This window comes from Crocuta crocuta, unplaced genomic scaffold (genome assembly GCF_008692635.1).
Source record: "Crocuta crocuta isolate KB4526 unplaced genomic scaffold, BGI_CrCroc_1.0 scaffold99, whole genome shotgun sequence".
Classification (NCBI taxonomy): domain Eukaryota; kingdom Metazoa; phylum Chordata; class Mammalia; order Carnivora; family Hyaenidae; genus Crocuta; species Crocuta crocuta.
Genome location: NW_027551560.1, coordinates 6,421,682 through 6,445,303, shown reverse-complemented (window position 1 = coordinate 6,445,303; position 23,622 = coordinate 6,421,682). Strand labels below are relative to the sequence as shown.

Genomic DNA, 23,622 nt, shown 5'->3' with positions numbered 1-23,622 from the left:
TGGCCTTGGAGGGCGGGGGGCGGGCGCAGCGCGGGCCTGCGGAGGCGGCGGCGTGTGTGGTCCTGTTTTTGGACAGCTTTCAACTCTGGGGGAAAAAAACATTTGTCTCAAGGTACAAAAAAAAAGTGGGGGTGGGGAGGAAGGGAGTTGAAAAAAAACAGTAAAGCATAGACTGGAACGCATGTTTGCAAAGTAGATTAATGTTTCCTCGCGGGTGGGGGCTTTTTAAATGGTATGCTTTGGGGGCAAGGCTGCATTTTGCAGGCTGAAAGAAGAAATGTGTTTTAAGAACGCGGATTTGGGGGGCGGGGCCACACAGGAGCTCTCCAAGGGGTTTTGCCAGCCTTTTATACACATTCCTCAATTTGGGGGTTCTTGAAGCCCTTTTTTTTTTTTTTTTTTTAAGAAGTTGTAAATTTAAAATAGATCCCTTCCCCTCTCAACACGGAAACATTTTACATTCTTTTGGTGACATGGGTTTTTGTTTTGGGGGGTTGTTATTGGTGGTTGTTTTTTAATTCTTTTACGGAAAGTAACAGATTTGCTACTTGGAAACATTTTAATCCCTAAACACTGCCTTGGATATCTCTTACAATGGGATGGGAAAGTGCAGATTTTTCAAACCAGATGCTGAGAACTAACCTTAGAGAATATTTTGTTAACTTTTTTTTGTTTATAAAGATTCACTTCTCCGTGTTTTGCAAGCATATGATGGAGTCTTTAATTGAGAAGTGACAATTAAACTAATAGTCCAAATAATTAAGGCCAGAAAACATTTGCCTTAAGTAGCTTGATAATTAATACAAAAGTATTCTTTGGATTGAATCCATGGGGTAATTTACCTCAGTTGAGCACTTCAGCATCATTGGTAGATAAAAGAAGGGTTTTATTGAACACCTACGATATCTTAGCACCAACCTTACCGAGCACCAATAAAGTCCCTAGCATGGAAGGGTCACTGACCTCTGTGAGACATTCCCTGTGCACAAATCCACGCACTTAGAAAATACTAGAGTTGAATAGGCTTGCAGTAAATTTGAGCTCACAACTGAAGTGGGCCATGAAAGCCAAATGGAGGAAAAAAAGCTTCTGTGGAAGTGAGGCAAATTAGGGTGACCTGGAGAGAGAGAAAGAGGGAGTTCTGCACAGGAACTCAGAAAGGGGGTCAGGCAAAGGCCCACTGAATGGAGGCCCCTAGTAGTGGGAATGGGGTGCCATGGCTCATGTGTGCCCTGGAGCGCAGGGCAGTCGTTCAGAAATTATGTGATTGGCTAGGCTGTGGGGAGCTGGACAGAACAAGGGATGAGCAGAGGGGCCTCCCAGCTCTGTCCATATGTTCACACTGCAGCACTCAGACCAACTAATTTGTTAGGTATCAGTGATGATGACAAAAGATAATTTCTTGCTGTTTTGAGCAAGACTTTTAGGTAGACCTTTAATAAGCCTAAAGAGAAGTGATTTATTTTCTTAACATTGTATATTTCTGGAAGCAACTGTGTTTCTGCATTACACAATTCATTTAAAGTCCTGGAAGGAGGAGGAACATGATTAGGGAAAGTCTCCCTGTGCTCCGGTTAGTGACAGACTATTAAGGAGTGACACCTCAGACACTCAGGACTCAGTTTGCCCATTTTGGGCCTCTGAAGGAATGGGCCTTCCTTCATTCATTGTGTACTAGATTCTTCCCCTTTAGAAGAAACAATAGTTTCATAAATGCAAGTAAACCCAACCGGGGATCCCATGAGGCCACGATACCATTTTATAATTTTAACATAAATTCAAAGAAGAGGTAACAGTGTTGGGGTCTTGTTTATGATATAGTGAGCTTGGTGTAATAGTGTAAGCATTTGTCTTCAGGAGTTGGAATTTCCTGCTGTCCTAGACAGTAGTGGAGTAAAATGAGCAGCAACTCAAAATTTATGTTAATTTGTACCTTAATCTCTTTGATAAATTCCTCATCACTACCAGCAAAGAAGTCTGTTAGATGATTGTTTTCTTAATGGAGACTATAAATGTTCTGAGCATAAACATGGCTGCTTGCTACACTAAATAAACCAAATGAATAGAAAGTGCATATTTCCCTAGTTAAAAAGCAACAGACTGAGAAAGCATAAGAGATTTTTAAGGGGAGAGGAATACTGAGGAACAGTTTGGAAAAATACTGTTTCCGTTGTGATTTTTAAAAATATGACTTACCATACATACTACATAGGTAAATATACAAAGGCAACTGGAGATACATATATCTACATACCTACACACAAATACATATTATATACCAGTCGACTCCTGCACAGTATGGGGGCTTAGGGGCACCAACCCCTCCACAATTGAAAATCCATGTATAATTTTGACTCTCCACAAACTTAACTACTAACAGCCTGTGTTGACTGGAAGCCTTACTGATAATGTAGTCAATTAACACATGCTTTGAATGTTAGACATATCATATAGTGTATTCTTACAATAAAGTAGGCTAGAAAAGAGAAAATGTTATTACAAACATCAGGAGAAAGAAAATATATAGATACGGTACTGTATGTATATCGAAAAAAATCTGCATATAAGTAGACCTGCACAGTTCAAACCTGTATTGTTTATATATTTCCGCTTACATTTGTATTTGTATGTATACACATAAACTTACTACATCCATCTTTGTATCTGCCAAAATAATTACTATCTTTTTCAGCAAATTAAAAGGATCTACTTGATAGGCTATCTCATTGATTTGATGTTCAGGCTTTAACATGCTGGGGAAATGTGGCTTTATAAGGACTGTTTGAATATGTTGGCCACAATGCGCAGACCAATATAAGCTAGATAAGGAAGACTCTGTCCTATTTTTATCTCATTGGTGATAAGAATTTTTTGATTCTGTTAAAATGTTCATGCAGTGGGGCACCTGGGTGGCTTAGTCGGTTAAGCGTCCGACTTTCGCTTAGGTCATGATCTTGCGGTTCGTGGGTTCGAGCCCCGCGTCGGGCTCTGTGCTGACTGCCAGCTCAGAGCCTGGAGCCTATTTCAGAGTGTGTGTCTCCCTATCTCTCTGACCCTCCCCTGCTCACGCTGTCTCTCTCTTTCTCTCCTAGAAATAAAATTAAAAAAAAAAATGTTCATGCAGTGATTGCTGTAATCATTGTTAACAGATATCAGTTTCTTTTAAGAAACTCAATATACGTTTTGATGTTAGCTTAGGTCTCCGGGTTAGAGTATTTGCAAGTCAGAAATACCAAATTTAGCTCACTTGTGAGTGGCATCATGAGGGTTAGTAAAAGAATATGTAGAATAATGTGGACATCTGCTCTCACGGAAGCACATGCCAGTTGCGGCAAGGTCCAGGAGAGATTAATTGTTATTTAAAAATAAAAATATTCAGGGCACCTGAGTGGCTCAGACTGTTGAGCATCCAACTTCCGCTCAGGTCATGATCTCACTGCTTGTGAGTTTGAGCCCTACATTGGAATCTGTGCTGACAGTTCAGAGCCTGGAGCGTGCTTCGGATTCTGCGTCTCCCTCTCTCTCTGCCTCTCTCCCCGCTCACACTCTGTCTGTCTCTCTCTGTCTCTGTCTCTCTCTCAAAAACAAATAAACATTAAAATTTTTTTTAAATAAATAAAAATATTCAGCACGTGTTCTCCGTGCCTGCTCTGTGCCAGGTATTTCATGAAGCTCCAGAGAGATGTCAGTGAAAGGCCACAGTCCCTGCTCTCGAGACCTCCACCCAGCAGGCAGATAGACCAGTGGCATGAGAGCAGGGATTCCTTCCAGGACAGCTCTGACAGGGGTCTGAGCCAGGCACAGGGGCTGGGGAAGTGGGGGTGCTGCTGGGGCATTCCAGGACAAAGGAACAGTGCATGCAAAGGCTCAGAGGACAGGGTGTGGCCTCCAGGAGAGCTCCCAGTGCTTGCCTCCATTGGGACATCCTGTCTGAGGAGACAGGGAGCCTTGAGGGCCTGGAAGGCCCAATTGTATCACAGAAAGGTCTCTGTTGTGTGCCGCATTCAGCTGAGGGGCTGCCAGCTCTTCCTTTTAGCCATTCTTTGCCTTCCTCATTATCTGTACTAGCATATTTAGCCTCTAGGGCCCTCCCTAGGACTAGAGTGCTTCAGCTTGATTTCTCTCTTCTGGGCACAGGAGGGAAATACTTTATTTTTAATCTTGCCCATTTCTCTGTAGGCTTTTCCTTTTTTTGCTTAGCACCCTTATCTTCCTGTCTCCCTTAGTAGCTACCCCCAGTCCAACCCTCTCTCAGATGCAGGTTTGTTGTCACAACTCCCCAGTGGGCAGAACGTTCATTTACCTCTTGGAGATGTTTTTTTTTTCCCCTCAAGCTTTGCCCATCCCCTGGCCCCTTTTACTGCAAAGGGTTATAACAGCCTTGAAATGAATCCATATTGCCTTGTGTTTGGTTATTAACATCAAGGGAAGAGACACAAGTTGTGACTCTAATTTTTTTTAAGGAAAATTTAAAAAATGTTCTTAACACCTGCTTGATGTTTATAAGTGCTCTCAAGTTTGCTCTTTGCTGGTATGATGCCTTCAGTGTTCTTGGCTTGGACTCAGGCAGTTATAGGAGATAAATGAGCTTCACCATCCTTTAAGTTTAGAGCCAGTTTTCTCACTCTTGATATTTTGCTGGATAATTCTGTGTTAAGGGGACTGCCCTGTGCACCCCAGGATGTTTAGCAGCATCTCTGAACTCTACCCACTAGATGCCAGTATCAACCTCCCAACTTTGACAACCAAAGATGTTTCCAGTCATTGTCAAATGGGGGGGAGGGGGTGCTGCACAAAATCACCCCAGTTGAGAAGCACTGGTTTAGATAATAGATTCCAATTGGAAGACCCATGCTGTGCAGAGGGAAGGCTTTTATTATGATGACCTTGTGGCTGCAAATGCATTGCCATACATACAAAGGAGTTTTCTTGAAGATAATGTCCCCTCCCCATCTCCATGTCTACTGATCTAGGTAACTAATTTTTTTATGCTAATAATGTAAGCTTTTTGTTTTTCTTAGAATTACATTAACCATCAAATAAAAAAACCCCAGCATGACAAGATGACAGAGTGAAGGAGGTCTGGCAGACGGTGTGGGTGGGGGCCAGCTATGCAAGAAAGTGAAATCTTTATATTAGATTTCCGTCCTTCAGGTAACTTCATTTTGAAGACAGACCTTGTTGCCTTTCAAGAAGAGTAGGATGAAGAAAACCATTTAGCACGAAGGTGTCTTTGTAAAAAGCAGGAAAAGACACCACTAAACTTAGTTCATATGGAAATAAGAGCTCCTTTTGGAAGCCCGCTCCTCAGTACATTAGCTCTTCGGTGGCCTAGCTCTCCTCCAGATGTTCCTATCACAGACGGCTTTTCCCCGGGTGCCCTTTTGCAGCAGAACCAAAGGGATTGGGAGGGGCTGAGACCTTGAGCCCATATGGGCGATATGAGCTCTGATTTTACTGCCAGTTTCTGCTCTCTAAGGCTGTCAGTTTGGGTGCATTTCACAAGGGACTGAAAGACCTAATGAATTGCAGCTTCTTCTCTTTGGTCCCCTATGCACTTAGCAAATATTAAAAATATGTTTATTAGGTAGGCATTGATTAGATTGCAATAGCAGGCGCACACATACATGTGCAAGGAATTTTGGTTTTTCTTTTACATCAGGAGAACAATGACCAAAAAATTTACACCCAACAATAATTGCTTTAAAATACCAAATAGCCTCAGGTGCCTTCTCCCCAGGGCAGCCGACCCTGTGAATCTTCCATGTCTCTTTGCTGCCTGTCACTCTCAAGTGTAGAAGCCAGGTTGGGCAGTGGGGTGTTTCAGATCCACGGACCGCCGCTTGGAGGCTCTAGAAATGACAGCTTCCAGATGTACGAACCGCCGGATCCGTTTGTTTGGATTATGCACCACAGCTGATGGTGAGATTAACGCTGGCTGGATAAGCTATGGGAGATTTGTCTGGTTTCCACAATGCTGTGTTTATATTTCATTGGGATTTCTCCTTCAAAGCTGACCTTCCCGTGACCCCTGGAGCTCTGTCCACTCAGGCCAAGCTGTAACTTGTCTGCCCTTCTTCTTGTGTTGGGGGGTCACAATTGTGCAGCGGAAGGGGCTGCTTTCATGGTTTACCACCCCCCCTCCAGCTTCATGCCAGCTGTCTGCCTAGATTTAGCCCCAGAAGAATAGTCTTATTTTATGGGGGGGGGGGGGGAAGGTGGAGGGGGGTTTGCTTTTAAAAGTCTTTTTGGCTTTTAAAACAAATATGGAAATAATTTAAAATTATTTACAAATTTTTTTAATGTTTTATTTTTGAGAGAGAGAGAAACAGAGTGCAAGTGGGGAAGGGGCAGAGAGAGAAGGAGACACAGAATCCTTAGCAGTCTCTAAGCTGTCAGCAGAGAGCCTGATGTGGGGCTCAAACTCACGAACCGTGACATCACGATCTGAGCCAAAGTCGCCCACTTAACTGACTGAGCCACCAGGTGCCCCTAAACTTATTTTAAAGGACACCATATTTAATAGAGGCCTCTTTGCAGAAGTATAGTATTTAACTTAGCACTAGTGTGATAGTATTTTGACAAAAAAGACATCCCTAAATAATCGCCATACCTGTGTGATTCTATTATTAAAATACTATTTCCTTTGCCCCTCACTGACTCCCAGAACCTCTTCTCCGAACTCCCCTTCACTTCCTCCCACCCTTCATTCCCTCCATCCACTCCTTAACTGCCCTAATCATTTCCTCCCACTGGATCTCTGCAGTTACTAGTGTGAAATCTGAAATGGTAGTAAATCTGGTTAATCACAAACTGACAGGCAGGAATTAGAAACTATATTATTTCAAACCAGCTGTGGGAGATACCAAATGCCAAGCTGCCATTTGCATCCTTGAGGTTCTTGTCTTGGTAAGGGTTGGTTCTAGGACCTTACTCTCTGATGGGGTCTTGTCAACAGAAGATGTACTTCCCCTGTTGAAGAGTCATGGCATTGTATGGACTTTTGAGGTACCTTAGAAATCATTGACAAATGGAGTGTGAAATAAGTCTTGGTCCCCTGTGTTTAACATGTTGTATGAAATGTGAAAAATTGAGACCCTTAGCATTTCTTGAGATGGTAAGTGAAATGAAAGCCTAGATGTTCAGACCCAGGCACCATACTTCAGGCTTTCCATGGATGGAACTCCCACCAAAGGCAAAGGGAATATGATGCTTGGGTATAGATGGAAGAGGACAGAGTTCCTTATCCACACTTTGGCCAACTCTGCAGCATTAGACAGTCCATCCCACATGAGAGGTCCCAGAATGCAGAGCGTTATGCTCACAAAGGTGCTTCCAGCAGTTCATATGGAGGACGCTCCCTGGGATTTTCTTAGTGGAAAGCTTCCTTGACTATACAGATATCATCAGGGTCATCACAATAGAAACAATTACTTGTTCTTTGCTTCCAAACTTTGAATTTGGACCCTTCACCATAAGACCTATGTACTGGATTTGTTTCTCTTAAACTGGATTTAGGGTTGTGTTTTGCTTTACATGGCAATATGTTTTTCTACATGCATGTATCTTTAGGTTTGACACAAGTAATTTCATCTTCCAAAATAGCAGAATGCTGCATTGAGAAACTGCTTGATTATCTTAGAGATTTTTAGGAAAGATGCATCCTGTCCACAACTTTTCAAGACTATTTTGTTGTATTTGGGTTCAGAGCATAGTTGGGAAACCAGCTATCATGTGTTAGGGAAACTGTCATTGGTGGGAAGTCAGGCACCTGCTCATGAGTGACACGTTTGTTGTTGGGAGATTTATAATGAAGGTTTAGGGCCTTATTTCTAGAAACCTGGTTGTGAGTTGACCCAAATACTCCACACTGCGTGTGGGTCCCAAAACACCACTGGCTCTGAAGGTGAGGCTAGTGAAAAGCAAGTCTCTGTACCACAGCATGAGTTTGATTTATTCTCGTTAGGATAAATGAAAAGAAACAGTAAGTTTCCCCAATTTATCAACCAACATAGTTTTCAGTTATTGATGAAACGCATACAAAAGTAAGCAAAAGGAACTGGAAGTAGGCTTTGTTAAGTCAGTGTGCATGATTTTTTTCCCCTTAAATCATTGCTTAAGGGCTTCTGGCCCCTAGCTCAGGAATCCTGCCCAAAAATGCCAGATGTATTACACAGTCAAGTACTGCAATGTAAACACTGCTCTGTGCCATGAGGCAGGGTGGTCCATCTCCTATTAAAGAAGAGCGAGAGATTGAGAGGGAAAGAGAGAGGTAAGCTCTCTCTGTACTGCAGTGGCACAGTAGTGGTTGTGTTGTTTGTGTTTTTGGCTGCAGAGTCAAGATTTGGAACTCCAAAATCCTAGATGAATTAATACTTTTTACTGGCAAAGAAAAGCAGCTTGAATTGGGATGCCAAAGAGAGCAAGATGTGGCTTGGATAATGTTGCTTCATTGGGTCAGATAAGTTTATAAAATGTTGAACCGAATGGGGAGGGGCTGATAGGAACAAAGCTGTTGTTTTCATAGCAGCATCTGTGAGCATCACCCTTTTCATCTGTGGTGAGTGTAGCACGGCGGGGAGAGACCAGCCCCCCACCCCCACCTGGTCTGAGAAAGCCTGCTGGTTTGGTGCACCTTCTGTGTGTAAACCTAAGAGGTATCACAAAGCTGCTCTGGGGTTTTGTAGCACTGGGGGTAGTCCAAGATCTATGTTGCAGAGTAAATGGCCTTCCAGTTTGCCCCCAGTTCCTAGATTTCAGTAAAGCAGCTACTAATGATGTTCCTTTGGAGGTAAAAAAGTAACTGGATGCTTTGGGCCACCCCTCCAAGTAGAACTTGTTTTACAGTGCCGTGGGCAACCCAAGGAAATTGGAATGCCTAGACATTATCTGTACATCCAAATAATCTAATACTAAGCAGTCCTTAGACTTACTAAACCTAGGATGTTTAAACATTAATAAGAAGGTATTTTGTGAGTTAGAAGGAAATGGGGTTCCAGTTGAATTTGGGGAATTGTTAAAACAGCCTGCAGTAATAATATCCCGAGTTTAGAAATCCATTCTGTAGAGTGATCTGAGAAAATTGCTTTTAGAAACAGGGATGGGAAACAGGAATTTTGAGATTAAGGAAAATGTAGGCTTCTTGACTCTCTCTCTTTTCCCCCACCTCCCCCCAACACTTTTTTTTCCTGTTTTGAATTCTCCCATTTCCCCACCCCCATTCCCTGATTTCCTTTGCTCCTTTAGTAGGGAAACCAGAAGACTTCACAAAATAGACATAAATATCACACAGTGTCTTTTGAAATAGAAGCTTTCCAGGAGAATAACAAAAGAATTTTCCTTAGCGGCCTAAAAAATTATTTCTTTTCCTCTTACCTGACTTTTCCCCATGAGGTTCATACATTGTTCCAATAAGTTTAAAAATGATAAATATGACGCCATCATTTTAGGCTATACGTGATCCAGGAAAAAAAAATTGCATGTTTAATACGTTGCTTAATTGCAAACAAAGCTTGCAATTTGAGAGAATTGGGATTAGGGCTAAATATCTATTAACTGCTCTTTCTAGAGATTTGGGGAATAGGATGACCCTTTTTTTTCTTTTTTTTTTTTTTTAAATAGGCTACAGTTTCACATGGCTCCCAAAAGAAATCTCTCTCCCTTTTTGTTTCCCACACCAATTGATTTATCATTTTGCTTGCAAGCAGATCCAGAATGTTAGGGCAAGAACACACTCACTTTTTTCTCGTAACTTTTTTGTTGCGGACCGAAACCAGTTGACTTGAATAAATTTTTCTGAGGCCTGAATGTAGCCAGCAACGTGGAAAAATCTTGCCATTCAGGGCCGTCTGAATGTACATTTCAGCCACACAGTAAGCTGCATTGGTAGGCACTGGACTGCTAAATACAACCATTTTTCGCAGCAGCGAGTTAGACAGGTGATTAGCATAATTAGCACCGAGCAGCTATACATATGGTAATGCTGAGTGTGTAAATGCCAGCTGCGGTGTAAAATTTATGTCAGGGGTCGGCAGGGCTGTGCGAAAGTATTGTGTTCCAGCTGCAGGTCAGGGCCGGCAAAGCTTACCTCCTTTTCTCTTGTTGGTGAATACGCCAAACAGAAGAGAAAGACAGAAATATAACAGATACGGCTTTGATGGAACAGCCCAGTTCTGTGCAAGAAGGACTGTTCTATAAAACACACACACACACACACACACACACACACACGCACGCACGCACACACACACGCACACACTTGCAGAAATCTCATTGCTTTCTCTACAAATTGTGTTTACTTCATGCAGGGTGCACATGAGAGGCAGCCAGGATGCGGGTTTGGGGAAGTAAAAGGGCCAAGTGATTTTCTGGGAGGAAAAGTTTCAGTCACTGAATTTTTAAAGGCCTTGAGTTGTTCTGGTTCTCTCCATCCTCATACTGACCGCCCCCCCCCCCACTCCTGCCCACATTGTTTTCCTTCAAATTAAATGGGAACACCCCCACCTCCCCCACCCCCACACTATGGGATAGGACCATAATATAAGGTTCCAGCAGTGAGGCTCTCTTCCCAAATTGCTTGATTGGTTTTAGCAAAGGACTAGAAGTTTCTTTGCGTTGTTTTTCTGTGGCAGCTCTGCTCACCACTCCACTTAGCTGCCACTATCAGACCCCATTACGTCTTTTATAGATAAGAAAAGAATCAGTGGGGCTCTTGCTGGAAAGGAGGACAGTCTTGAATGGTTCACACTCTTGGGAATGCATGATGGGGGAATTTATGGCTGTGCCGAGTTCATGCATTTTCCCTGCTGTCCCCTCCCCTTTTTTTTTCAGTTGGTGGCTATAAGGAGCTGTGGTGGTGACAGAATATAGTTCACACCATGCTGACCTGGCGATGAAACTTCCTTATGGCACCAGGGGGTTCTTATGCATCAGTCCCTAATCCAGCTAATCCTGATGGCAACAAAATCATGCAAGTGGCCCCCAGGGAGGGTGTGGGAGATAAAGCAGGCCAGCGTGATGTTCCTCAGGGCCCTGGGAGCCTGCCTGTGGAGGTGGGGACTCACATTGTCTTCTCCCCCGTGTGTGCTCAAGCAGGAGGCCGGTGCCAAGAGGCCCAGGCTTGATAATGGCAAGAAGACTGTTGAGAGCAGAGAGGTGATGTCAGCCCCACAGAAGCTAAGAGAAGGGAGCTGGGGTTAATGTTATGCAGCAGCAGCCCGAATGCTGGGGTAGAGAGCCCGCAGCCCGGGCGGGCACTTGGCTTTTGTTGTCCTGGTTGGGTTGTGTCCTGTTTTTATTTTGAATGAAGACTTTAGGAAGCCTTAACTAAGAACTTAAAACTTGGTAACAACACTGTCCTTGGTCCCTGGGTTTTGCTTCGTGGTCCAACTTTGCCTCTGATTGAGCATGCTGCTCTGTGTCAAACCCTCCCAGGCTTGCTCAGCTTCTGCAAAAGGACAGGACCTGAGTTTGCATCTACTTGCTCATGGATGAGCATCCAGGTGAAAACTTGGTAGCACCTGGGCCAGTTCCCAGTGAGCCGAGTGTGCAGCTTGGGGTAGAGCAGAGCTCCATCCTGTTCCAGCCTGCCAGAAGCCAGGAACATCCTTGAGTCCGCAGGCTCTGGCTTCACTTAGCCTGTCTTTGACGGGGAGGAGGTTTGACCACAGCCTTCATTTGCCACAGCAGCAGGTGACCAAGGCAGAATGGGTCTCCTAACAGATGCGGTGTGATCTTGGGAGCTGGTGGCCCTGGAAAGAATACCAGGTGGGGTGGCGGGGGAGCTGTGGCAGGCAGCAGATCCAGTGTGGGCACAGTGCTGGGCTGACCTGATCGTGTCCGACAGGGTGAGCGGGCAGCTTCAGGGAAAGCCATTCAGAGAAGCAGCCTGGGCGGTAACAGATGGCACCACAAACAGCTGGTGTGGGGGGCCTGTGGTGGGCGCATGCTCAGGCCTGCTACCCCTTCTACCGTGTTCCGCCCTCCTTACCAACCCTCTGCCCCCCCAGGCTGTCCCCAGGGAGGTGTGGGGATGTGTCCTGCTCTTGTCTTGTTTTTGTGGTTTTCACTCACTGGGCTCACTTCATGAAGGCAAATTCTCTTTGGGCTATCTGATTCTAGCATTTTCCCATGGCAACACCCAAGGGCACAATCCCACGAGGAGAAAAACAGCCCAGAAGCTTAAGCAGCAGTTGGCTAGTCATGAATAAAAGAGATGGCTGGAAGACTGACTAAAACTCACAGCTCAGGAGTTTTCAGCCAATTGCCCAAATTACTGAATCTTCATTTTTTTCAATTTAGAAAATGAGCTGGTGCTAATAATTTTGCAGTTACACCCTTTGGAGAGTCGTAGTTTTTCACCCTCACAATAACTAATCGCAACATTGAAAGAAGGACCTGAAGTAACTAAAGGGAAAGAAAAAAAAATCTCTCTAGAGGCTGTTAGATAATTCATGGGATTAATCAAATGCAAATGCTCCGCTTGCATATACACAGACCCCATTTTCCTAATTGGACTCTGAGTGGGTACTTTTCAGGCTGAAAGGGTCATTTGTTTTGACTGATTGACTTTTTGAGGCTTTGGGGAGAATTAATATCTTATACAGATGACTGCCTGTTCCCAAGGCTCTGTATTGAGGCTGTTCATTCATTTATTCCTCTGACACAGAGTGTGCGCATGCGCCTGGTGTGCCGAAATAAGTGGGCAGCGGGCGGTGCTTCCCTGAAAGGATTTGGAATTTACTGGGAAAAACACTTCGTTTGGTCCCTCAGATCACCTTTATGTGGATCACAATAAGCTTTTGCTAAAAGTTTTTTGCGTGAATGCCACAGGCGTTTATTAAGCTCTGTGCAGGGGGCCGTGCTAAGGAATGGTACATGGTGGGAGAGCATCATGTGGGGAACATCTCGTGTCTACCATGGAATGGAATAGCACTGGCCCAGAGGTACAGACTCCTGGATGGAATGGTTTCTTACCTGTGCTGGTCCTTATTCACCTTGGCAAACGATAATGGTTTGATTTAGGGAGGAAAGGATCAGCAGAGCTTGAGCAAGAACTTCTTTGGGGGAGGTGATGCTTTTTACCCCACCTCTTACAAAGAATTGGTTTAAACCTGTGATTTCTGGAGAATTTGCAGGTGAAGAGCCCTAAGGCTGTGTGCCCTCATCTCTTTGCCCCCCTCCTCTAAACCATGCCCCTCTGGGGAGCCAAGGAAAATAGGGCATCTGTTACTGCCACCCATGAGGTTCTACTGAAAAAACTATCTCCTCAGTGGCCGTAAACACTCTGGGAGGCAATGTTGTCCTTTAAATAAAAATGCCAACTGTTGTTCTGTGTAATAATCTGATGCATTGTAAAAGCTCTAGCTGAGAGCTTAATACAGTCTGGTATATGGAATTCAGCACTTCTAGACTCATATCCTCAACTAGTGCTCAGAAGCCACAAGGCGCTCTCAGGGCAGTTGGACTAAGTGTTGAGGGTCAGTGCCACCTCCTCTCAGCTGGGTAATCTTGAGCAATTGCAGATACTTTTCCTCTTCTGTAAAATAAGGGTGATGATACATGCCCTGTGATAAATGAATAAGTAACCCAATGAGTGGATGCCCGCTGAACTCCTGGTTCAGGATTTGGGAAATTTCATAACACCTTGCTAATACTCACACCATCTTATGAGGTTAGTAGTAGCATTTTCATCCCATTTCACAGAGAAGGTTACTGAGGCCCAACTGTGTCAGGGACTCGTCCCAAATCACAGTGCTGCCCTTCTGGTCCTGATTCTCACCACCTGACCAGTCAGTCAGCTTGCCGCAGCTTGATGAGGGAGGAGCACTGAGCAAAATATTTATAAATAGGTAAAGAATGAGGGGAAATGGGTTTGCAGATGGAAAACATACACAAATATAAAAGGCTATTTTGTGTCCTAGAATCCTGAGATAGCATTTTTCATGAGTCTTGTTCAGAGTTTGGTTGTTATTTTGTTAAAAGTTACTGAATTTGAAAGAAGGAAAAGAATATAAGAGGTCTTCAGAATTTAATGAATATGCATTTTTTTTGCATTGAGCTTTTTAATTCAGATCTCTACCAAGCAGCTTTCGTATCTTTTTGTCACATGGAAGTCTTTAATTACATGGGTTCCTTGTAGAAAAAATTAAGAAATAGCGATAAACCTCAAAAAGGGAAATGGGTAAATATTATCCATAAACCACCACATGGTAGTAGCTGTTCACATGGCTGTCGTCATTCATCCATCTACATCAAATACTAGATCCTATGGTTCTTTATGCTCAGTAGTTGGAAATAATTATGCAGTATTTCATGAACAGATTATTTTTTAAATAAAAAACGACCCTAACCTTGAAAATGAGACAGAGAGAGAAAAGCCTTTTCCCCCAGACTGCACCTGTAAATTCAGTCACTTGAAATGGGGTCTGTGGGGCTTCCTGCAGATGGAGCCTCATGCTGATGCGTGATAAGGAAGACTGGCAAGAAAAGAACAGCTCTGGGCTGTCATCGTTGTGATTCAGGATAGGCATTTGCTAGGGTAGCAAAAGTCAGGTGAGTGCATAGAGTTGGCTCTGTCCAGAGAGGTTTCTGTCTCTGGTAGCTGGTTCCAGAGCACTGTGGGTGAATACTGATGTAAGACCATACGAATGCTGAGCAGTTTATGACATAGGTACACCCGAGAAGGAGCTAAGTCTACCAATGCAACCAAGTGAATGACATAATTGTAGTCTCACCACGCTCCAGCCACACTGGCCTCCTTTCTCTTCCTGCAGCAAGCCAGACATGAGGGCTTTCCAGTTGCTGGTTCCTCCGCCCAGACACTGTTCCCCCAGCTCTTCAGAATCAGTCTAAGTGTTACTTCCATTTAGGTCTCCCGGGCTACTCCATTTGAAGGGGACTTCCCCTTGCCCACCACCTGCTAACTCGTGGCATCACTATCTGTGTTTCCTCTGTGGCACTTGTCATCCCATGAAATTATCCTATTGATTTGTTTGTCTGTTGCCCATGCGCGTACTGGCCAGCGAGCCTTTTGGAGCAGAGAACATGCTGGTCTCACCCCCCCGTAGCACCCCATGGTGTAGCACACAGCAGGCACCTTCATATGCTCGCTGGGTGAGTGTTAGGACTGTTTGTCAAGTAAAGGGGATGTTCAGTGAAACTTTAAAGTTACTGAATAGTTTTGCAAAAATAATAGATGGATTGTTAAATAAAATACAGCGTGTCAAATATAAAAACAAATTGAACTGGTACTCAAAAGTAGGATACAGCATAGGTGCTAGAGAACACTTTAGAATTCAGAGTCTTTGAACTCCAGTTCGTCTACCTATGATGAGAGTCTTGGTTGAAAATGGTTGTCACGTTAGCAAAATACTACATTTATCACTAGAGCAAAGAAATGAAGGAAGAAAAAAGATTTTCAGTTCCAGAGACATGATAGACACCTTTATTAAAACATATGCATTTCTTTAAATATACGTCTTAAAACATCTAAAAAGTGACACTATAAGACCCCTGAGGTATATTTTATATCTTGTAGGAAATAACATCATTTTTGAAAATGCCTGTAATAAAATAATTGCTCCATTGTGAGGTTGGTCTGTAAGAGTGCAGAGAGTTCTTTTCAGGAGTATGAACCTTACATTTGATCTTTATTTTTGTGTGTATGCGTCTCTTGGGCCCTCACCTTATTGCTTATGGTTACAGACAGCTACAGCTGCTCTAAGGCAGGGGAGGCCGGCAGGGGTGTCTGTTGTCCCATTTTGTTGTTGTTTGTTTGTTTTTACCTCATAGTTTAATTTACCTGCAGCTCTAAGCTTCAGGAAAAATAAAGGAGGTAGGACTTTGTAAGCAGAATGAGGGATCATGTGCTGTGCCAATATGCTTGAGGAGCTGGTAGAAATATAAATGATTTATAGGTGTGGGGGCATTGATGTCATAGAGCCAGAAAAAAGGAAGGAGTTGAGATTTTTTGCAAAAAGGCTATTTGGAGATCCTTGGCATGGAGCTCTGTAGCTTTTCAGAAGTGACCTCTGGACTAATAATTGGCTTTTTAGCCTCAAACAGCCTTATTATCTCCAGAGAATGTAGACTGAGTCTAATTCAGTGCTCTAGTTAATTGGTTGAAGTAGTGCATTGTGATTCCTGCCAGAAGGAGCCAGACCCTGCCTGCAGGCAGCTTTAGAAGAGCATCCTGAAAAGCCCTAGGACTTCATGTAAATTTATCCTTTGTTACAAGTTTCCTATGTTTTCCTGTGGTCTTTCTTTAACTTCAAATTGAATTGTAAAATCCTCAGCAGTTCCCCAGGGCATTTGTCAAAGTTTTCTGTACAAGGAGTCTTAATACTTTCTGTAACCAATTGATAATTTCCTTCTCTCTGCCCTTCCCCATTCCTCCTTGCCCCTCCTCCCTCCTCATCCCCTCTCCCTCATCCTCCCCCCTCCTTGCTACTCTTTGACATACCCAGCAGTATGTTCGGCCTCACCTCGCAGTGTTCCGCAGTGGCCTTGGCCATCTGCATGGACCCTAGCCAGTCAGTGAATCTGGACTAGCTTTCCTAATGAGGGCATTATTTGCTTTTTAGCCTGCCCCCTTGTTTATAAAATATGCCAAGAGAACTAAACAGCCCGCTATTCCCAGTACTTACTTGCCGAAACCAAATGTTTATGTCCTTGAATGCTAAACTTGAAGAAAAAGGATTCCTCCTCATGGGAAAGCTTACCATGATTGCTGAAGGCTCTTTCTACACTGTAGCTGAAGGCCTGCTTTCTGGTAAACATGCAGCTTACCAGTGACTTTAGGAACTCTTCAGATGCACTGTTCAGACTCATCAGCTGGCCTTGGAGTGTGTATGTAGGGAGGGGGAGAAGAATAGAGGGTGCTGCTCTAGGATTCTCTCTCTGCTGCCCTCCTGGGCCCTTCTGGAAGAGCCCCTTCCCTGTGACCATACTGGGTCAAAGCACACTCTCCAGAGCACTCCCAACTGCATCGCCACACACCTACCCTGTTGCGGAGTGAAACTCCCTTCCCCCCATACCTCCCAGCCAGGTCCAGCATTCTAAGCTTGGCTTATTCTAAAGCCATAATTGAAGTATAACCCAAGACCTGAGAAAAGAAACAAAAAGTGTACCTTGTTGCCCTGTGAGGCCAGGCCTCCTGGAGAGCCCGTTGCTACTGGGGCAAGGCTTCTGGCCTCCGCAGCAGTTTCAGGATCACCTGGGGAGCTTCTGGAACACAAGCTGCCTGCTCACAGGCAACTCAGAACCTGGTATCTTTGTGTCCAGAATGCTGACCAGGTGAGTCTGATAGAGCCAGGATCCAGAGACTGGTTGTCCTGGCCACAGCTGATACATTTGGTTCCCCTCAAGTACATCTGATGTGAATCACATTATTTATCTTCTCCTGGCAAGTTTTCTGCCGAACACACATTTGCCACCTTTCTTTGTTTCTTTTTCAACAGGGAGAAACATTTCCTTGTTACCTTTGCTAGATTATTTAGGAGAAGAGTGTAAATTGAAGCCATTTATCTTGAAATGTGCTCCAGGGGCACATTGTTTACACAAGTGAAAGAAATTGTAACAGGGGTATTTGGTCTGGTCTGCAAGGAAAAGGTGTCTCAAGTTTTCCTTCCCCCTCCCCCTTTATACATCTGGTGCATTAGTTAGAAGGTGCACAAAGCACGTATGCATTAGCTTTGCATATGCAACAGTCAGGACAGTTGTTCATGGGCTTTGCAAGTAGTTTTTTTTTTAATTGGTGAAATGAACATTGCCAATAATAATAAAGTGAATGTTACCTCCCAAACATCAGCGCTACATTTTCATGCCCAGAGATAATTTATCACATATCCTGCCCCTCTTAGTGAGATAACAGAACATGGGTTCATGGGGATATTGCTGTTCTAATTGAACCCTGTACATGTTTGTCAGTTGGTGGACGAGTAAGTCGTGAATTAAACTATACTCGGCAGAAGATTGGAGAGGAGGCTATGTTTAATCCTCAACTCATGATTCAGACCCCAAAAGAAGAAGGTGCTAACGTCCTGACCACGGAAGCTCTCCGACAACACCTGGACTCGGCGCTCCAGGCCAGCCGAGTCCATGTGTATATGTACAACAGGTAAGGTGGTGGGAAGAGGCTGCTGGTTGTACTAAATACGGTTGCATTGGAAATACGTTTCGAGTGTTAGTTCAAGTAGTTTTCTAATAAGTGGGGTTTCCTTAAATGTTGAATTTCACTTCTAGAGTTTGGCAACAAATCATATACATTATGATGTATTTTCACTAAGTATCTTGGCACTATATACCCAAATGAGTATATGAGTTTTCAAACAGCCATTTGGGTGGCTATCGGCCCTTCTGAAGATCTTACATGCTTAAGATATTTTTGGAGCAGTTACATTTTGAATTGCCTTTTGTCAACTTAAAAAGAATGAGAAAAGAGGGGCGCCTGGGTGGCTTAGTTGGTTAAGCATCTGACTTCGACTCAGGTCACCATCTCACCACAGTTCATGGGTTCGAGCCCCGTGTCAGGCTCTGTGCTGACAGCTCAGAGCTTGGACCCTGCTTCAGATTCTGTGTCTCCCTCTCTCCCTCTCTCTCTGCCCTGCTCGTGCGCACTCGCTTTCTTTCTTTCTCTCTTTCTCTTTCTTTCTTCCTCTCTGAAAAATAAATAAACATGAAAAATTTTAAAAAGAATGAGAAAAATAAAATAAAGAATTTACTTCTGGTTACTTTGTATTCACCACAGATACTGACAGTTGGTACTTGTCACAAAGCGTTAGCAGTTTGAGTCCCTATGGTGAATTCTTACTAATAGGTAGGCAGATATGGCAGACTCATAATACAACTTCATAAAATATTTCCCTTTAGCTTCATAACTAATTTAACAATGCTGTGGGCATCATAAAAGCATATGAAGAGTTCTGGAACAAAACTGACAGTCCTTCTCTGTTTAAACAGTGCATTATTCAGGGCAGGGACCGCATCTTGTCCATCCTTCAACCCCAGCAGTTAGATTAGAGTTTGTTGAATGACTAACTGCCTAGATTGATACATTTGATCCAGATCTTCTCCCTGAACTATTAGAATGACTATCCCTAAATCCTGTTTTCAGGGTACCACTCAGTTGGCATTTGCCTAACCCCAGCCTGTCCCTTACCTCTTAACTTAGTGGTTGATGATACAGTTTTTCACAGGAGAGGTGAGGAAGTGCCACTGTAGACCTGTTCAGTGGCCAGGGAGAATGAGGGGAGAGACTAAAAGGAAAATCTGTACTCATCCCTGCTACAGTAACCTCCGCTCCCCATGGTCTTAACTGGTTTGTCTGTAAGACCCATCTAGCTGAGACAGAACCCTAGGGTCCAGAATGAGTCACATATCTTTGACGTGCTCTTGTTTCCTCACCTGTAAAGTCAATTACTGATCAAGTGTGGTCTGTTATCCTCAGGAGGTTCTGAGAACAAGATATATAATGTATGAAAAGGAAAGCGTAAGGAGGTATTCTAGCACTTTTGTCAGGCAAACTTGGCCAGTGAGCACATCCTGATCTTATCAGCACATCCCTCCCATTCCACAGCGGAAGCAAGTCCCCAGGGCAGTTTTGCAGAACTTGCAAGTGGAAGCCCTCTAAGGACTCTGGAAATAAGGTCCAGGACCACTGTAAGCATGCTGACCCATTCTTAACACAAGGGGACCCTACCTTGAAGGACTTGTTACTTATATACTTAAGGAGATGATGTGAGTGTCTATATAATGAAATTATATTCTTAACCTGAGATGGAACCAGAGAACTTCTATGTGTTGGAATGAGCTTTAAAGAATACCTAGTTCAACCTGTCTCATTTTTTTAGGTGAGAAAACCAGGACTTAAATTAATTAGAGCATTTATCCAAGTTTATAGAATTTTTAAACACTAGAGCCAGTTTTCAAACCCTTTCTTCTGGTTCCAAGCCAGGGGATTTTCTAAGGCACAGCTATGCCCTTCTCAAGCAAGTATAAATGAGTTCACTGATAAAGTGATTTTGATAACCCATTCATGCTAGATGGTCTGTGTTGATGGTGTGTGGAGTTCAATATAAACATACACATAGATGCATGAGTAGGTGGGTGGGTGGGTAGATGGAAAGATGGATGGATAACTTGGGCCCTGCATTCAGAAGCTGATGGTCTAGTTAGAAGGAGGAAAGGTATCACTGTAGATGGGCATGTACGAAGTCCAGGTACTCCACGTGTCAAGCAGATCAGACCAGCAGTGCTCTGCAGTTCATGAGAAAGGGGTCATTTTCAGTAGTACTGGGCAAACAAAAAAGCCTAGTGGGAAGGTGTGGCATTTCACTGGAGACCCTGAGGGATAGGTGTGAAGGTTCCACAGGGAAGAGGACTAAGTCCAGAACATTCCTTTCAGTGACCAATAAAAAGAATGAAAAATGAGAGCAATAAAATGGAGCAGTTTAGAGAGACTAAAAAAAAATTTTTTTTCTCTTGGATTTCCCTTCCCTATTCTTTCCAAATTTCTTCTTTTTTCAAGTTAAAGTTTATCTCTCTGGTACACTTGGGAAGGTATGTGCTTATAGAGCATTTTCCTAGAGATGTCAGAATTCTGTAGTATCCTATAGATAGGTGATAGATAATAGAGATAATTGGCGATCAGTATATTTAACATTTCTATAGAACAAAAATAAAAAACTGTAAAGTAGGAAATCTCTCTACCTGGCAATGCTGTTTACAGCATTCACGGTTCAGAGCAGAATTCATTTTGAACACTCTCTGTTACTAAGGACATTAACTGCCAGTAAAAAAAAGTCAGTTATATTTTCCCACCTGAATATATGTTAATACATTGTAAAGCTTACTGATTAGTCTCCACTTATTTTGAATTTGTGATAACTCAACTCTGAATTATCTACCCTGAAGTTGTTCAATGTATATAGAAAAGCAGATTAATGCTGTAAACAAGATTATTGGGAGAGCGCTTAAGAAAACAGGACTTTTCAAGTACTTTAGTAGCATTCATTTACATAAACACCCACATGTTAATTACAATTGAGTATTATCTGTTCGTCAAAGTAAGCTTGTTGAGTCTTGCCAAAAGTTGTGCTCATTTTGACAGATACCTAAAGGTGACCAAAATTGCAGTTCTGTATGTTCTATAGTTCTGATGTTGCATGGATTTCCATACTTTATTACAGTGAGAAGTGTTGGTTTCTCCTTTCTATTTTAACAGGCAGTGGAAACTAGAACATTTGTGTTATAAATCCGGAGAACTTATCACAGAAACAGGTTACATGGATCAGGTATATTTTCTTTTCTTGCATACAATTCTCAAAAATTCCTCAGTGGTATGCAATTAGCCTAATGTGTGACCTCTTCTTTTTAACTTTGACAGATAATAGAATATCTTTACCCTTGTTTAATTATTACACCTTTGGACTGCTTCTGGGAAGGGGCAAAGTTACAATCTGGGACAGCGTACCTACTGTAAGTGTGTGATACCATATTCTGATGTCTGATTTCTGAACTTTAGAATGTTTCTATGATGTTACTTCATCATTGTTTATTCTATTTCAGTTTTGAACAAGAAATAAAAACATTGAAATTCCATGGGCATTTTTTGAGTGAATAGTTGGGGGAGAGGGGGCTTGAGGAGAATGTTTTTCCTCTTTTCAAGAAAAAAAAGTTCTGAAGGCATCATTAAATTTCATTCACTTTTACCAATCTATTTATATGCAAATAAAATGCAAATTATTTCAGAGTATGTATGATTTTTAATTCTTTAATAAAATGTCTCTAGTTTTGCTGACTGAGCCCTTCCATAGGTTTAGTTTATTTTTTAAGCAGAGAATTTATTAGTGCATACGTGTCAGAATTAAAAATAATTGAGTTAAAGTTCCAAGATCTTCCTGTGAAGTAAAATACTGACCTTTCTTTAGATCCCATTAATGGCATTTAAGGAGGAAATCTGCTATCTTTGAAGGCTGTGGTAGGGGATGCTTCACAATTCAGCAGTTGGATATTATATACACCACGTCATTTAAGGAATAATTGCTAATCAGTGTAGACATTTTCAGTTAATTATGCAAGAGTTCGTGCTTGGGTTATTGTTTCTGTCCTAGCTTGCACATATCTGCAAAAGCAATTTGCAGTGGCCATACCCTGACCTTCAGTGTACAGTTTTAGATGGGAAATAAGGGGTTTTGTGTTTTCTGGTTGGGAGATTCTGAATAATGACTTCAGCCTGGTTAAGCAGCTACAGTGTGGTTTGAACCACATAACAGGCAGCCAAAAGCCTTTCTGGTCTGTCAACAGCACAAATTCAAAAGTGAGTGTGGGGGGAAGTGGCCTTGATGGTGGTGATGGCAGAGACAGCGGGGGGCTTTCGGGGTCGACTGCCAGGCTGTCAGAGAGAGCTCATAAGTATGGGATTATTAAAGGTAATGGAGATCAAATATTTTGATTGATGACATTTACAAAGCATTTGTTAGGCTGGCAAGTGCTAATTTGACATTGTGATTCCCTCTCCCCCCCACTCTCCCTAATTTTGGATCTCAGTCTTCTGCTAGCAGGAAGTGCCCTTTGGCTAATTCTGATTCTAGGTATCAAATATGACATATCAGCCAGTAAAGATTCTTTGATCTCTTCATTAATTCACAAGTTCTCTGCTTGGCATTTTTGCTCATGAATTACTTTCCGGACTCTGGTTTGCATACAGACACACTGGAAAGGAGCATTTATTTTGTATGCCAGGCTCCCAGAATTGCAGCACTACCAAAGAGTCTCATGTAATCCAGACACAATATACATGGTCTTGGAGGCTTGGAAAAGAGGCTTGGAAGCCTCTTTTCATGGTCTCGCCTCCTAATTTCTTTCACAGAGGTAAGCCTCCTTTGCAGTGGACAAACTTTGACCCTTTGGAATTCCTAGAAGAGTTAAAGAAAATAAACTATCAAGTGGACAGCTGGGAGGAAATGCTGAATAAGGCCCAAGTTGGTCATGGTTACATGGACCGGCCCTGCCTCAACCCGGCTGATCCAGACTGCCCCGCCACAGCCCCCAACAAAAATGCAACCAAAGTGAGTACAGCCATTGATTATTCCCTGAGAGACAGAGAAAAACTTGGTGTCTATCCCCCATTTTGAGTTCTGTTATTTGCATTTTTAAGATTTGATTCCCAACTACCTTTTTTGTCTATGGAGCTAAGTTTGTTTATAGAGCTAAATTTTGCTGTAAGATTTGCCATACGCCCCTCATTAGCCTTGTTATTAATGTTCTCTCTGAAACAAACAAGCCCTTAAAGCACTGGATTTTAACAAGGCATGTGACCTGCCTACTGATTCCCGTAATTATTTGGCTGTCTTTTTATTTTAGCCTCTTGATGTGGCCCTTGTTTTGAACGGTGGATGTCATGGATTATCCAGAAAGTATATGCACTGGCAGGAGGAACTGATTGTGGGTGGCACAGTCAAGAATAGCACTGGGAAGCTTGTCAGGTAATCCAACATATGGAGGAAAAATCCAAGCCATCTATTTTTTGTCCTTTCCTCAGAAACCACTTCCTTTTTGACATCTGCAAGTGTATTTGTATTAATACCTAACGGTTATCCTAGCTAGTCGCCTGCTGTAGTA

General features: G+C 42.9%; 1 protein-coding gene across 2 annotated transcripts in view; it reads left to right on the top strand.

The window, feature by feature from the left end:
* PTCH1 (patched 1) overlaps nt 1–23,622 on the top strand; it is a 66,945-nt gene that overhangs the window by 10,201 nt on the left and 33,122 nt on the right. For both annotated transcript variants that reach the window (XM_077749499.1, XM_077749498.1), the window contains exons 3-7: nt 17,929–18,118; nt 21,224–21,293; nt 21,386–21,477; nt 22,871–23,069; nt 23,365–23,486. In XM_077749499.1, coding sequence (XP_077605625.1) covers nt 17,929–18,118; nt 21,224–21,293; nt 21,386–21,477; nt 22,871–23,069; nt 23,365–23,486 — 673 coding nt within the window. The remainder of the gene's footprint in view (nt 1–17,928; nt 18,119–21,223; nt 21,294–21,385; nt 21,478–22,870; nt 23,070–23,364; nt 23,487–23,622) is intronic.